The sequence below is a fragment of the Artemia franciscana genome, chromosome 17, assembly GCF_032884065.1.
Source record: "Artemia franciscana chromosome 17, ASM3288406v1, whole genome shotgun sequence".
In the NCBI taxonomy this organism is placed as follows: Eukaryota; Metazoa; Arthropoda; class Branchiopoda; order Anostraca; family Artemiidae; genus Artemia; species Artemia franciscana.
Genome location: NC_088879.1, coordinates 10,605,162 through 10,619,718, shown reverse-complemented (window position 1 = coordinate 10,619,718; position 14,557 = coordinate 10,605,162). Strand labels below are relative to the sequence as shown.

At 34.5% G+C, this 14,557-nt stretch overlaps 1 protein-coding gene across 1 annotated transcript in view; it reads left to right on the top strand.

The window, feature by feature from the left end:
* LOC136037864 (uncharacterized) overlaps window positions 1–12,945 on the top strand; it is a 47,743-nt gene extending 34,798 nt beyond the window's left edge. Inside the window, 1 exon segment of the mRNA XM_065720714.1 lies at window positions 6,858–12,945. Within this exon segment, the coding sequence (XP_065576786.1) occupies window positions 6,858–9,506 (2,649 nt within the window). The 3' untranslated portion in view covers window positions 9,507–12,945.
* The last annotated feature ends 1,612 nt before the right edge of the window (window positions 12,946–14,557 follow it).

Below are 14,557 nucleotides of genomic sequence, written 5' to 3'. Positions count from 1 at the left end.
CCAATACATCAAGATAAATGTGATTTTATCTGAATTCTAGCCACATTAGCTTTTTCTTCATAAAATTTACTGAAAATGGCAACAAATATTACATTGTCGAAACTAGGCTGTTAAATTCTTGGCCGAAATTAGGCTGAAAATTCTTGTTTAATGGAGTGGAATACCAGGCGCATTAAAAATGTTCCTTCAGCCTAATTCAAACATTGATAATGGCTTCCATAAATGGATTTATTTCTTTTGCGAATATCTTCTAGTAGCCTTGTCGAAACTTCACCGAACTTGTGAAACAGATGAGAAATAATTGGTGTTGAAATTCCAGGGTCCACTGGCGAAACTATAGCTGTCGAATTTATGGGTGCCCGCTACTGCCAAAAATTGCAGAGGTTCACATGGAAGACATTTTTCCCTTTTCTTAGCACTTACCAATAAAACTAACAAAAAAAGTCTCAAATTTGGAAAACCTTATTTTCTGGGGGTTGGGAGGAGGTAAACGCCTAGAAACATGTCATAGAAATATTAAAATTGACCCCCTTCAAAATTCTAACCTATGTTTTGTATGAATCTAAGAATCTACATATGAAAATAAAACTCACTAAATCAAATATAATGAAAATAAACTTCTTAAATTTCTTGAAATACACTCATGCTTTCCTATACCCTATCCCTTCAAAAATGCTAGTGAAACATGATAAACTGCTGGTGTCACAATTTCCAATAATCTTAAATACGAAATATGGTTCTAGGCTTTTAACAACTGCGAAATCCCCACATTCTTGGACAATACTCTCAGGGAAAATCCCCCCCCCCCACGTAGAAAATAAGGCTTTCATAATTTGAGAATTTTATGAGTTTTTCTTTTCTGTAGGGGGAAAAAATTTGGTACTTGTGTATTATACGCCACTCACTCAAGTTTACGCTGTATAAGACTTGAGAACAGACTGGTTTTTTTGTTAGTTTCTTTCAGCTTAGCATGAGACAAGACAAAGACAAGTGACACTGTGTCACAAGTGGAACTTAAAGGAAATACTTCTAGAACGGTTATGAGGAAGTTCTATCAACGTCTTTCCAATCTTGACGCCAAAATCGCCATGCAAAAGCCAAAAGAGGGAACAAAGTTCGTAATGAGGTGATAATCGAAGATGGCAAGTCCCAATCATCTTCTGAATCCAACTCCAAAATTTCGCCAGCTGTTGGATCAGATGTTGAACCGCAGCTTGACCAATACAATGCCGTTTTCTTTATCGACAAAAAAAGCGAGGTATCATATTTTGTCGGTAAGGCTCTGGACTTTCCTGACAAAGGACAGTCCAAACTAAATTTTTTCAAGTGAATTAAAATTGCAGATCAAATTCTGGAATGTTGGAAAATATTACAGATCCTGTTCGTGTAGCATATATGTAACACTTGGAAAAAAGAAGATTTATGTAATCTAGGTCACAATATCACATTCCTTATGATTAACGAATTTTGTTATACCAAATACTCATGCTTGAAAATTAGTGATAAGGAAAAAGTTAAAGAAAGATGGGTGGAACATTTTGAGAATGTGCTAAACCGAGATACAGTTGCAGGAAAAGATATAGATGAAAATGAAAAAGTTTGTGATACCTTGGATGTGAAGGAAGATTTGTTTAGTTAGGAAGAATTAGCGACAGTACTAAAAGGATTAAAAAATAATAAGGCCCCAGGTGTTGATAGTGTGATTAATGAGTTTCTTAAATATGGTGGCTCTGAGGTTAGGAATAAGCTACTGAAGATTATGAACATGATTTTTGAAAAAGGGGAAGTAACCAGTGATTTTAGGAAAACCTTAATTAAACCACTGTATAAGAAAGGTGACAAGAGTGAGTGTCGTAATTATCGAGGTATTAGTCTGGTCTCTGTAGATAGCAAATTACTGAGTAATATGATACTTTTTAGACTGAGACATGCTGTAGACAAAGTTTTAAGGGAAGAACAATGCGGTCTTAGAAAAGATAGAGTATGTGTCGACCATGTTTTCACTCTTAGGTTAATAATTGAGAAGTCCCTTCGTTGTCAAACACCTTTGGTCCTTAGTTTTATCGATTATGAGCAAGCTTTCGATTCTGTTGATAGAACAGCGTTAACAAAGGTCTTATCGTTATATGGTATACCAGAAAAATACATTAAAGTGATTTGCGCTATGTACGAAAATAATACTGCTGCGGTTAAGGCAGGAAATGAGGTTAGCAACTGGTTTTGTATTAAATCAGGAGTTAAGCAGGGTTGTGTTCTATCCCCCTTTATATGGATCATTTTGATGGACTTCGTCTTAAGGAGTACATCAAAGGCCATTGGAGACCTTGGAATCAAATGGGGAGGAAGAACGCTCCTGGACTTAGATTATGCTGATGATTTAAGCATATTAGATGAAAGTGTGAGCAAAATGAATGAATTTTTAGAGGTTTTACGAGTTCAGGGTGCTAAAATAGGCTTGAAAATTAATGTTAAGAAGACTAAGTTAGTAAGGCTAGGAATAAGTGAAGATGAACAGGTGACATTAGGTAACGAAAAGATTGATCAGGTTGGGAGCTTAAGTTACCTTGGTAGTATTATTAGTAAAGATGGTGGGAGCAGTGAAGATATTAAAAGTAGAATAGCTAAAGCTCAGGGTGTTTTTTCACAGTTAAAAAAAGTTTGGAAGAATAGAAAGATAAGTCTACATAACAAGATTAGAATATTGGAAGCTACAGTGATGACAGTGGTCAAATATGGGTCTGAAGCATGGGCACTCCGAAAAGCAGATGAAAATTTACTAGATGTTTTCCAAAGAAATTGCCTACGGATTGTTCTGGGTACCTGGCTCACTGACCGTATTTCAAACAGTAGGTTGTACGAAAAGTGTGGTTCAATCCCGCTTTCTGGGGCTATAATGAAAGAAAGGTTGAGATGGCTAGGCCACGTTCTACGGATGAAGGATGACAGATTACCGAAGATTGTCCTTTTTGGCCAACCATCTAGGGCTACACGGAAAGCAGGTCGTCCTTGTCTGGGTTGGGAGGATGTCATAAATAAAGATTTAAAGGAAATGAGAACTTCCTGGGAGGGTGTAAAGAGGGAGGCTTTAAATAGATTAGGTTGGAGGAGGAGCGTGCGTGGCTGTCTAGGCCTCATGCAGCTTGGTGCTGCAGTGAGTTATAAGTAGTAGTAGTAGTAGTAGTAGTAGTACTCTTTGAATAGTGTTTTATACTTTTATACATTAAATGAAGTTGAAGAAAAACAAAGAAACAAGAATGTACATGTTAAATGCACCAGTTTCCACCCACAGGTATTCCCCAAATATTTTGACACGTGTCGAATTGGGTACCGTTTTTCGACTTTGTTTGAACGTTGTTTTCGACTTGCGTCGAAAACAGGTAACTTTTTTGTTGTGTCGAATTTTTAGGTTATAATGTTCTAATTTCAGAAAATCGGAGTTTTGTACCCTTTTCAGATAAAACTTGAAACTTCTCATCAAACAGTTAGATTCCTAGATGTAATTCCTATATACTGAAACCCTTTTCAAACTAAAAGTCTTTAAATTAGAACTTCTGGAATAGAAAAAGTGTTGTTTTTTTTTTTTACAAAAACTGTCTAACCATCGGTACCTTTACCCTATAGCAATGACAGTGGTCAAGTATAGTTTTGAAGTGTGGGTGCTCCGAAAGACGGAGGAAGATTGGTAGATGTTTTCCAGAGAAATTGCACACGGATTGTTTTGAGTACCCGATTGACTGACCGTTTCTCAAACAGTAACCTGTACGAAAAATGTAGTCTCAGCATTGTTCTAGGGCTATAATTGGAGACTGGTTGAGATGGTTAGAACATGTTCTATGGATGAAAGACGGCAGATGCCCTAAAATCGTTCTTGTTGGCCAACCATCTAAAGCCAAACGAAAAGCAGGCTGTTCCTGACAGGGGTTTGAGGATGTTGTAAGCAATAATAAAAAATCTTCTTTAGAAAAATAGTTACTCTTTCCTAACTGTGGATGTTTTTTACCTTCAAAAATTGTGTAAACCATTTTGTGTAGAATGGATTTATCGGACGTATTTGAAAAACGATTAAAAATTAAATTAAAAAATAAGTTTTTTCAACTGAAAGTAAGGGACTGCATTAAAACTGAAATGAATAGAAACCATTCCGTACCCCGAAAAAAATAGTTCATGGCAGTGTTGCGTCTAAATTCAATCTGAATTAAAAACTGGTAAAAATTGATCCAAGAGTGGCAAGCTCATAAGGACCAATTTAAGTCTTGGAGGTTCTACTCTCTAGCTAAAGATTGTTGGGGGAAGGAGGTTTATTTCAAATTTAGGATGAATAAAGAGGATTTGAAGAATTTGTTGTTGGTGAGAGGGGATAGTTAGGATTTAGTTGAGCGAAGGAAATTTTTGGTAAAGTGTAGGCTGGCGGCTGGCCCCTACTTTTGCCCTATATGTGGATTTGTGAATGAAAACTTATTTCATTTTGTATCCGAGTGTGAAGAGCTGTCTGAGTCGCGGAATGAATTTTTTGGACGAGTGCTTGGGAGTGAGATATATAAAATATAATAAGAGATATATAAGATATATAAAATATTATATAATATTTTGAAATTCCCTGTTGTATAGAAAGAAATATCCCGATTTCCAGAGTTCATATTATGGCTTATTTGATCTTCATTTCGAGTAATACTAAAACACATTTCTTACAATTTAAGACTGTTTCTTTCTCTCTATTGGTATTATAAACTACTGGTAAGACCAAAATTTTACCTGTTAAATCAATCCAATATTTCTGAATGCTGTCCAATGACTTGCGGCTATTAAAAAGACGTTTGTTTTTATTCTAATGGTTTTAAGATAATTTTGTTTGTAAATTGAAAGTTACTGATATAACAGCTGGTGTAAGACTATGCACATTTTTATAGATAGTTCTTGTTGTCAGGCTGTCCTCATTTTTGACACCTAAATCAAAATTCTTGGATAAAGAGGGGTGCGGAAGGGGGGCTGTTCAAGTTGTTGTACTGCTTGAGATGAACTAATTTTAAATTGCTCTGATTTCAAAAGAACATTAATACTTTTGATTTCCGTTTGAATGAGCCTCTCCTGATCTTCCAGGATGGCTGGGTCGATACCATCACCCTTAAATAAAAACACGCATCCATGATCTTTCTTCTGGCAAGACAGGGGTCTGAAACATACAATGTATGATTTTATGATATGCTGAATCTGATTAAAAGAGTATCATTACGGTTCCTTGACCTTTTGGAGGCGTTTTCCCCTTTTTCGATAATTGTATTGGGTAAATACATATTTCATGAATGTTTAAATTCAATTAACTTCACACACTACCATTTTTTTATTCTTGGGCTTTAGACTATATTTGAGAGAGTTAGGCTCTTTTCAAGTCCATTATATTCTGCATTTTTTGATAATTATGTGAATCTATGATAATAGCTATGTAATTAACACATACTTGTACCATTGTTACCCATGATCTATGTTTACCTTTCTCTCTAAACAAAATTGTAAAATTTAAAGAAATGATGATGTGGATGGGATGGTAAAATCTACATCTGCTCCCCCATTCCCCCCTCCCGAGAAAAACTATATGTTGCTCGGGATAGTAGTTATAGTATTAAATAAAAATTTAAATTTCGAGTAGTGTGTTCTTGCATTGATCATAATAACATCAATAGCAACACATTAAAAAAGATAATTTAATGTAACACGGCTAATTATGGTCCAAACTTTCGAAGCAGTTGGAACAACATTGGTTTTGAACAGTGTTCTTAGTGTGTCAAAACAGCAACTAAAAAAGAAAAAATCGAATTACCGTAGTAATTAATATGACTGGAAAGTATTCATGAAAATGCTAAATTTTTAATACTAAAAAAAAAATAAGCAGAAATGTTGCAAATATATTTGGTTTTCATTATAGTAGAAATGAGGCTACCGTGTTATTTTATTTGTTTTTTAATTGAACCAATAATAAAAATTTAACAATTGATTTTTTTTTATTATTAGTCAATTAGATTATTGAGCTCTGATCCTCGGTTCCAAATGATAAGGTTGCGATAAAGAATTCCAAAGAAATCATAACCTCAGAAGAAGGAGTAGAGACTTAAGCATTAAATAGAATGGGTTGGAGAAGTCTTTATATGATCTATATTTATTTGTGAAATTAGAAAGTAAACGTGAGAGTCATATTATGGTATCACTCTTTTGGTCACTACTTTAAACATTTTCTTTTTTCTCAATCTCAAATGTGGCAGGCATTGCTACCGTGGCCTCTCCCATAGGTCAGTTTAATGACTTGAAACTACTGAGATAAGTTAATTCTATCTTAAATGAATCTTGACCTACGTCAAAATTGTTCTGCGCACCAATAAGTAAATTTATTTTTATTCCTTATAGTTTTAACCACCTCTTGTTTCCCTGCCTCTAATCGATAATTTACAGACATGTTAAGAAAGATTTTAAACGATAACGTTTTTAAGAAAGAATTTATATAGTCATATATATATTATATTTATCTAATATATTAATATTATATTTTTAAAATAAATATTATTTATGTAATATAAAGTAATTTTTTCAGGGAAAATCAAGAAAATTCATCTAGAAAAGAGGACTTGATTCAAGTTCCGAAGTTTTAACCACTAATACCCCAAAAATCGTTGAAAAGTAGTGGAGTAGCCATGTGAGATAACTATGATGCTAACTATAGTTTAATTCGTGGAGTCCCTGAAGGAGGACTAGAAAGAACAAGGGACTTAATCAATTCGTTTGGGCTCTCTTACTCAAAAGGGTGGTCAGAAGCATATGTATTACTTCGTGTTGCTTTGTTAAACAGACAAATATAATTTGCTAAATTACTTTTAGATTACGGGTGTAAAGTAAACAGTAAAAACATCATGCCTTCTAACACGCCACTTCATTTGGCTGTTGTTAGTAGTGATACAGAAGTTGTTGAAATGATTCTAGACAAAGGAGCTAGGATTAACGCAGTAAACAAACGGGGAGAAACTCCACTTCACTGTGCTATAAAAAACAGTGATATAAATGTTGAAGTGACCAAATTACTTCTAAAGCATGGAAGTAATGTTAACGTAAGAACGAATTATGGTATAAGTCCACTTCATTTAGCAGCTTCTAGAAGATGCCCAGAAACTGTTGATTTTCTTTTGACGCAAGGGGCTGATGTTAATGTAACAACAGATAATGGTGCAAGTCCACTTCATTTTGCCGCTTTTGGAGGATGCTCTGAAACTGTTGATTATCTTCTCAAATATGGAGCCCATGTTGATTGTGTATATACTTGTTCATGGCGCAAAGGATATACACCACTGCACTGCGCTGCTAAAGGGCGCAGTACAGAAGTTGTTCAGCTACTTTTGGACAGTGGTGCTAATGTTGATGCTAAAGGAGAAGATAGCAACACCCCTCTTCATATTGCTGTTTTGAATAAAAAAGAAACCATTGTCGAACTCCTTTTACGGTATGGAGCTAAAGTTGACAATCAGGATAGAAATGGTAAAACTGCACTACGTCTCGCTGTTGAAAACAGAAGTTTACGGACTATTAAGGATATTTTGAAGTGTAGTCCAGATATTAATAATCAAAGCAACAGAGAATCTCTTAAAACTGCAGTGCGTAGCAATACTAGAGAGTTTAAAGAGGTTGTCGAAGCTCTTCTAAAATACGGTTTTAGTGTAAACGCCGAAGATGCAAATAACACAGAGTTGTTGCAATCTTCTGTTGAAAAAGGATATGTCAAGATCGTGGAAGACTTTTTAAAGTGTGGTGCTAATGTTAATACGCTACTTAGTCTTTGCAGATCCGAAAAAGGTGTTTTGTGTCGGCATTCCACTGTCACGGAATGCAGACACGGAACACCGTTACATATTGCAGTTATAGATAAACAAGAAGAAATGGCTAACTTATTGATAAGCAATGAAGCAGATATAAATGCCCGAGATGAAAATGGGAAAACTCCGATATTTTATGCTACTGAGAACGCCGATTTAAACCTTACTAAGTTCCTTTTAGTTAATAAAGCTAATGTAAAAGACAGTCCTGAGGTTTTGTTCAAAGCTGTTCAAACGGAATGCGTCGAAATTGTTGAAGTTCTTTTGAGATATGATGCTGATGTTAATGCTACTGATGAGTATGGGCAAACAGCATTACACCTTATTGCTTTACAAGATGATTGGTTTGCCTTTATAGATAAACGTAAAAATCCCGAGGTTAAGGACGCAATAGCTAAACTGCTTCTAAGCAGAGGTGCAGATGTTGACGCTCAGACTATAAAGGGCGAAACAGCTCTTCATTTTGCTATTCAAAAACAAAATGCAAAAGTTGTAGAAACTATTTTGGAATATAATGCAAATGTTAACCTGGGAGCAAAAAATGGAGACATAGCTCTTTGTCTCTCTTCTCTTACATGAAATGTAGAAATTTGCAATTTGCTTCTGAATAAAGGAGCCAATGTGAATGTGAAGAAAAACGATGGAATTTCTGCACTCCACATTGCAAGTCAAAATCATCACGAGAACACTGTGAAACTGTTGCTAAAATATGGTGCCAGAGTTAATTCTCAAGCTAATAATGGGAAAACAGCACTTCATTATGCTTGTCATAGTAAATATGATTATTTTTCTGATATTCACGTGAACCTTGTAAAACTGTTGCTAAAGCATGGTGCCAGAGTTAACTCTAGAGACAAGGATGGGAAAACAGCACTTCATTATTCTTGTTATTATATATATCGTTGTGGTTCTGATATTCGCAGGTATATTATAAAATTGTTGCTAAAATGTGGTGCCATAGTTAACTCTCAAGATAATTATGGCAGAACAGCCCTTTACTATGCTTCGTATAAGGGGTATATAGAAGTGGTTAAAGAGCTTCTGGATAATGGTTCTGACATAAACATTACGAGTAAAAGTGGTTGTACAGCTCTTGATGACATTCATTGGAAGGAAAAAATTGATTGGAGGGAAACAACAGGGGAAACAATTGTTAAACTTATTGTTTGCCTCATAGTTAAAATGAAAACGGCAAATTTATATGTAAGTGAAAATAATTTACGATGGTACAGCGAAATTACTAAAGACATTGATTTAGATGTTGAAGATGAAAGGGAAACTCAGGATCATTATTTGATTGAACTAGCAAAAATGAGGAATGAGAAAATTGCTAATTCCAATATTTCATTTTACGACATTTTGGTAAAAGGAACAAGCTCGTTAGCAGCATGCATGAAGAATCAAAACGTAGTGGAAGTTGCAAAAACAGCAAGATATGAAACGCAATTTCCATCATATGCTAGCATACTAAAAAATCAATTCAGAAAGGGTATGGAAAGGAATAAGTTACTTGAACCGGCCAGTAGATGTTTCAATTTTCTTTTCAAGGCCTATACTGAGTTACCATATGAATGTACTGAAAAAATATTGAACTATATAAGTAATGAAGAATTGACAAATTTGATAGATACTTTTGAGCCTGATTGTATCAGTTAAGAAGATATAGTATAATCAAGTACTTTTAATGTAGTTATATTTTGTGCAATTTAACTGTAAGTTTTGTGTGCAAGGGCAAGTTTTAGTAGATTTTGAGTGCCATGTTCAGGGAATAGAGATATACACCGTGAACTCTTTGATGGACAATATTAAATAATGAGGAAAGCTTGGAAGTAGAAATTGGAAATCACTTATTCAAAGAGGAAAAGAAAAGATTAGTTATTAGAGCTATGTGTACTGCGATCAATAAAGTTGAGAACATTTCCCTATATGAATTTTATTGTTTTTTTCCTATATTTCATGGTATATTAAATTTAAAATCTTTTTTGCCTGAACAAACAATTTGATAGATTGATCACAATATAGCACTCAACTGTTCAGAAAGTTGAGTAGAATATAAGCAGTAGTAGAAAGGAAAGTACCTAATTATTGTTTTATTGAAACGAAAGGAAGCTATTGTTTGTCAATTAAATCTGTCAGATATCTTTAAAGACAATATAGCCACTAGAATCTATTATTATGAAACTATATCGTAAGCTGCGCAATAGCAGCGCCTATGTAAAGAACGATGTTGGCACAATGTATTATTATTGTTCTTTGAACTCAAACAAGCAAAAACTAACGTGAGTAGGACTGACAACCCCCATTGCTTCCCAAGTCCAGATTATATGCACTTTACTCTGTAAATGTGCACTTTACTGAATATAAATGAATGTGCGTTGTCAGTCTAATATACATATGCTGATATTTATTCCTTAAAAGTATTATCATTTTTTATATTAAAGATAAAAATGGGGGTTGTCAGCCCTATTCGTATTAATTTTTGCTCGTTTTGAGTTTGAATCGGTTATTTATCGTAATTTCTGTTCGTTTTGGGTTTCATTTATTTATTGAGGGTCATTTGAGGTAGTTTAATGCTTTGTAGATTGTTTGATTTAATTTTTGCTAATTTTTCTTTACTTTTCCTTGAAAAACTTATTCTTTGGATAAAGTTTTTAAATTAGTTTTTATAAAAATTATTATAAAACTTGAAAATAGGCTAAAATAGAATCTGATGATCCGTTGAAAGATTCAAGTTTAACCAGAAAAGAATAAAATGCGGCGCTTTCTATATTGCTCTTTCTATATATTATTTGTAATAATCATAAGTAAAATAAAGGTAAAAAGTGGTGAAAAATATTCATTCACTGGGGAAGGGCTGAGGCGAGCTGCCTTGGGTGCTGTGACTGGGAGGGGGTGAACACATTCATCATATTTTTCTCTTTTTATTCGGCTATTTTTGATTATGTTTGAACCCTGGGTACCACTAACCCCAAGAACGTTTCTGATGTAAAGATACTACTAAGTAGTATCTAAGTACCTAAGTAGTTACTACAAAGTAACTACTAAGTTACTACTTATCGACCCTAACAAAGTTGCCGTGTTTTCCAGTCATTAAGAAGTTTAACTTGTTTTTTTACTCTTTAGTATGTTAAAGACAAAATTCACTCAAATTTAAGGCAAGTATGCTGACTGCGTACGCTGACTATTATTATTATTTATGTCATTTGCATGTTAGGAATTGCGCTAAATTTGGGATATTTTGACTTTGCTATGGAAGCATCAGAATGTCGCTTATATGGTGTTTAAATGGCGAGTTGTAAGGAAAGCTATCATTATTTAATGGTTTTACTGGCGACTGAGGGAATTCTCATATTACATTAGATAATTGTTTTTACGTTCTACTTTTGTCCAGGGATTCTATGTTTGTCAACCCGATTCAGTAGGTATTAAACATGTTTTTGATTATTTTTCTGTTACTGTGACTTCGGGTCTTCATTTACAAAATATATAGTGCTTTTGACATAAATATGAAATTTCAGCAATTTAAAGAATATTTTGAGGGCTTAATGATAATTTTTAGAAAAGTATGCGTTTCACGTTAAGGTAAAAATAGCGTATGAAGTATGCTCAAAGATGAGCAATGTTGAAGCCTCCATTGACCGTAAGGATGGATTTAGAAATAAAAAATCATCATTGGCACTGTATTATTATTTATTACCCATGGAGTGATAGCTTCTATGCATCATTTTTCCCAGGCCCTTTGGTATGGAAGGAATCATAGTTGAAACATCAAAGGTATCTCATACAATTGAAAATTGAAAGTTTAGTAGCAAGTCGATGTTTGTTCTGTTTTAAAGAAGAACAAGCATTTTTCAAAGAATACTCATTTTATTACCCTCCCCCCACCTTAAAAATATTTTATGTTGAAAAATTAGGAAAGAAGTTGTTTTTATAGAAACTTTTTCCCAAAAAAAAAATGTTAAATTAAACCAATATCAAGCCAAAGAACAATTAGATAATAATTCTAACTAAATGAGAAATAGTAACTATCAATAAATAGACGTGACCAAAAACAATGAAATTACAACAGATAGACAAATTAAATTTAAAGTAGACTGAAGTTATGACAAATAGGAGTAAGGATAACGCCCTTCTCAAGGCCGGAGCGTCATTTTTGCTTTGTCAAAAATTAAATATATTTTAAAACTCTTCTTTATATCGTAAATAATTCCAAAATTTTAGAGACTTTAAGGAATGAATATCATTATATATTAAGCAGTCTGTGTACTTTTTTAAGTTCTTTTTTCAATAATCCTGGTTAATTCTAGGATTATTTTTCTATTTTATTCATATTACGACAGAACAGACTACTCAAAATAAAAGCTGCTTTCAATAAAATGCAAATGAAGTTTTGGCCTTTAGAAGGCTTTGCAGTTATTAGCCCCATCCCTGTTTGTGGAAGTTTCTCTTAGAATTAAGTTTGGTTTGACTATTCAAACTAATACATACACATGCAAACTATATAACATATGTGCTAATATAAAAATCTTCTTGGTTTTAATCTAATGCTATTTTCTTATCTTAAACAATGTTCAGTATATTTGTCAGGGATTAGTGTCTTTTAGTGATAAGTCCATGTTTAAAGTCCTGAACATGGCCAAGAATATGAATGAATGTTGTTTTTTTTTGCGCTTTTACGTTTTTGCGCTTTGAACTCTTGCAGGGTGTGATTGAAAGCCACAAAGTTTAAATTAACTTTCAAATGTAGATCTTTTCTATATAGTGTATTCCAAATTTTCAGGTTTAAATTAGAATAGTTAATTTTAAACCTATCTATATTAAATAGTTAATTTTAAACCTATGCTTGTGCTGTTTTACGTTACTCCACTTTATAATCCCTGGTTGGAAACATACCCGACGCTAGGATGTATGACACATTTTTAAGTGGAATTTAATTGCGGGAGGAGGAAGATACACTGCAATAGTGTAGCAATATAAAATGCAAGAACCCCACCTCCCATTGCGAAGTTATAGAACCGCCTATGTATTTGATTAAAACAATGAGGGTAACCATTCCGTAAATAAAAAAAAAACATACTTCTTCTTATATACAGTTCTGATTTGTCTCACTTTCTCTTTGCCATCTAAATTTTTCCATGTGGAAGAGTTCTGGGGATATTGTACGGTTAAATTTTCAGCTGGGTTGGAATTGTCTGTAAAATTTGTCCGTTGTAAGAGTTGGGATTATCCCTTGGACTAGGGAATATCAGTAGAAACATTCTTCATGGTTGTTTTCTTCGGTTGCAGTTTTCAACTGGGAGGGGAGGATTCTGTTTTTGTTCGGATTAAGAATTTAGTTTGGTCTTTATGGCACTAAAGTGACATATAGCGATCGCAAATTCTGTCGGTCCCGGTTTTACTACTTTAGGCACTTCCAGGTAAGCTAGAACGATGAAATTTGGCAGGCGTATCAGAAACCAGACAAGATTAAATTAGAAATTGTCCTCTCCCTGATTCGAACATCTGAGGGGGGGAGATGGGGGGACGCTTAAATCGGAAAAATGAGGTATTTTTAACTTACGATTGGGTGATCGGATCTTAATGAAATTTGATATTTAGAAGGATATTTTGTCTCAGAGCTGAATTTTATATCTCGACCAGATCTGGTGACATTTGGGGGAGTTGGAGGGGGGACCTAAAATCTTGGAAAACGCTTAGAGTGGAGGGATCGGGATGAAACTTGGTGGAACAAGTATGCAGAAGTCGTATATGCGTGATTGACATAACCGGAATGGATCTACTCTGTTTGGGGGAGTTGGGGGGGGGGGTGTTAAATCTGAAAAAAATAAGTATTTTTAACTTACGAAGGAGTGATCAGATCTTAATAAAATTTCTTATTTAGAAGGATCTTATAACTCAGATCTCTTACTGTAAATCCCGACTGAATCCAGTCATTAAAGGAGGGGGGGTCGGGGGAGAACCTAAAATCTTGGAAAACGCTTAGAGTGGAGGAATCGGGATGAAACATAGTGGGAAGAATAAGCAGAAGTCCCAGATACGTGATTGGCATAACCGGAACGGATCCACTCTATTCGGGGGAGTTAGGGGGGGGGGGTAATTCTGAAAAATAAGAAAAAATGAGGTATTTTTAACTTACGAAGGAGTGATCAGATCTTGATGAAATTTCATATTTAGAAGGACCAAGTAACTCAAATCTTTTATTTTAAATCCCAACCGGATCTAGCGTCATTGGGGGGGGGGGATCTTGGAAAACACTTAAAGCGGAGAGATTAGGATGAAATTTGGTAAGAAAAATAAAAACATTTCCAAGATACATGACTGACATAACCGGACTGGGTCTGCTATCTTTGGTGGAGCTGGGGGGGGGGGGGAGTATTGAGTAATTCGGAAAAATTAGAAAAAACAGGTATTTGTAACTTATGGAAGGGTGGTCAGATCTTTATGAAAGTAAATATATAGAAGGATCTTGTGCTTTTATTTAGAAAGACCTCGTGACTCAGAGCTCTTATTTTAAATCAAGACCGGCATTAAGCCTTCAATTTTCCTTTTAAACCAATCTATCAATTCTTAAAATTTTGCTGGAGCTCAAACCATATGATACTTGGCTGGTCCGACCTCGTCACAAGTGCCATATGAGCTCTTATCTCTTGTTAATCAATGCTGGTTTTAGGCCTCATAATCGGTGGAAAGGGGTAGGTATACCATAG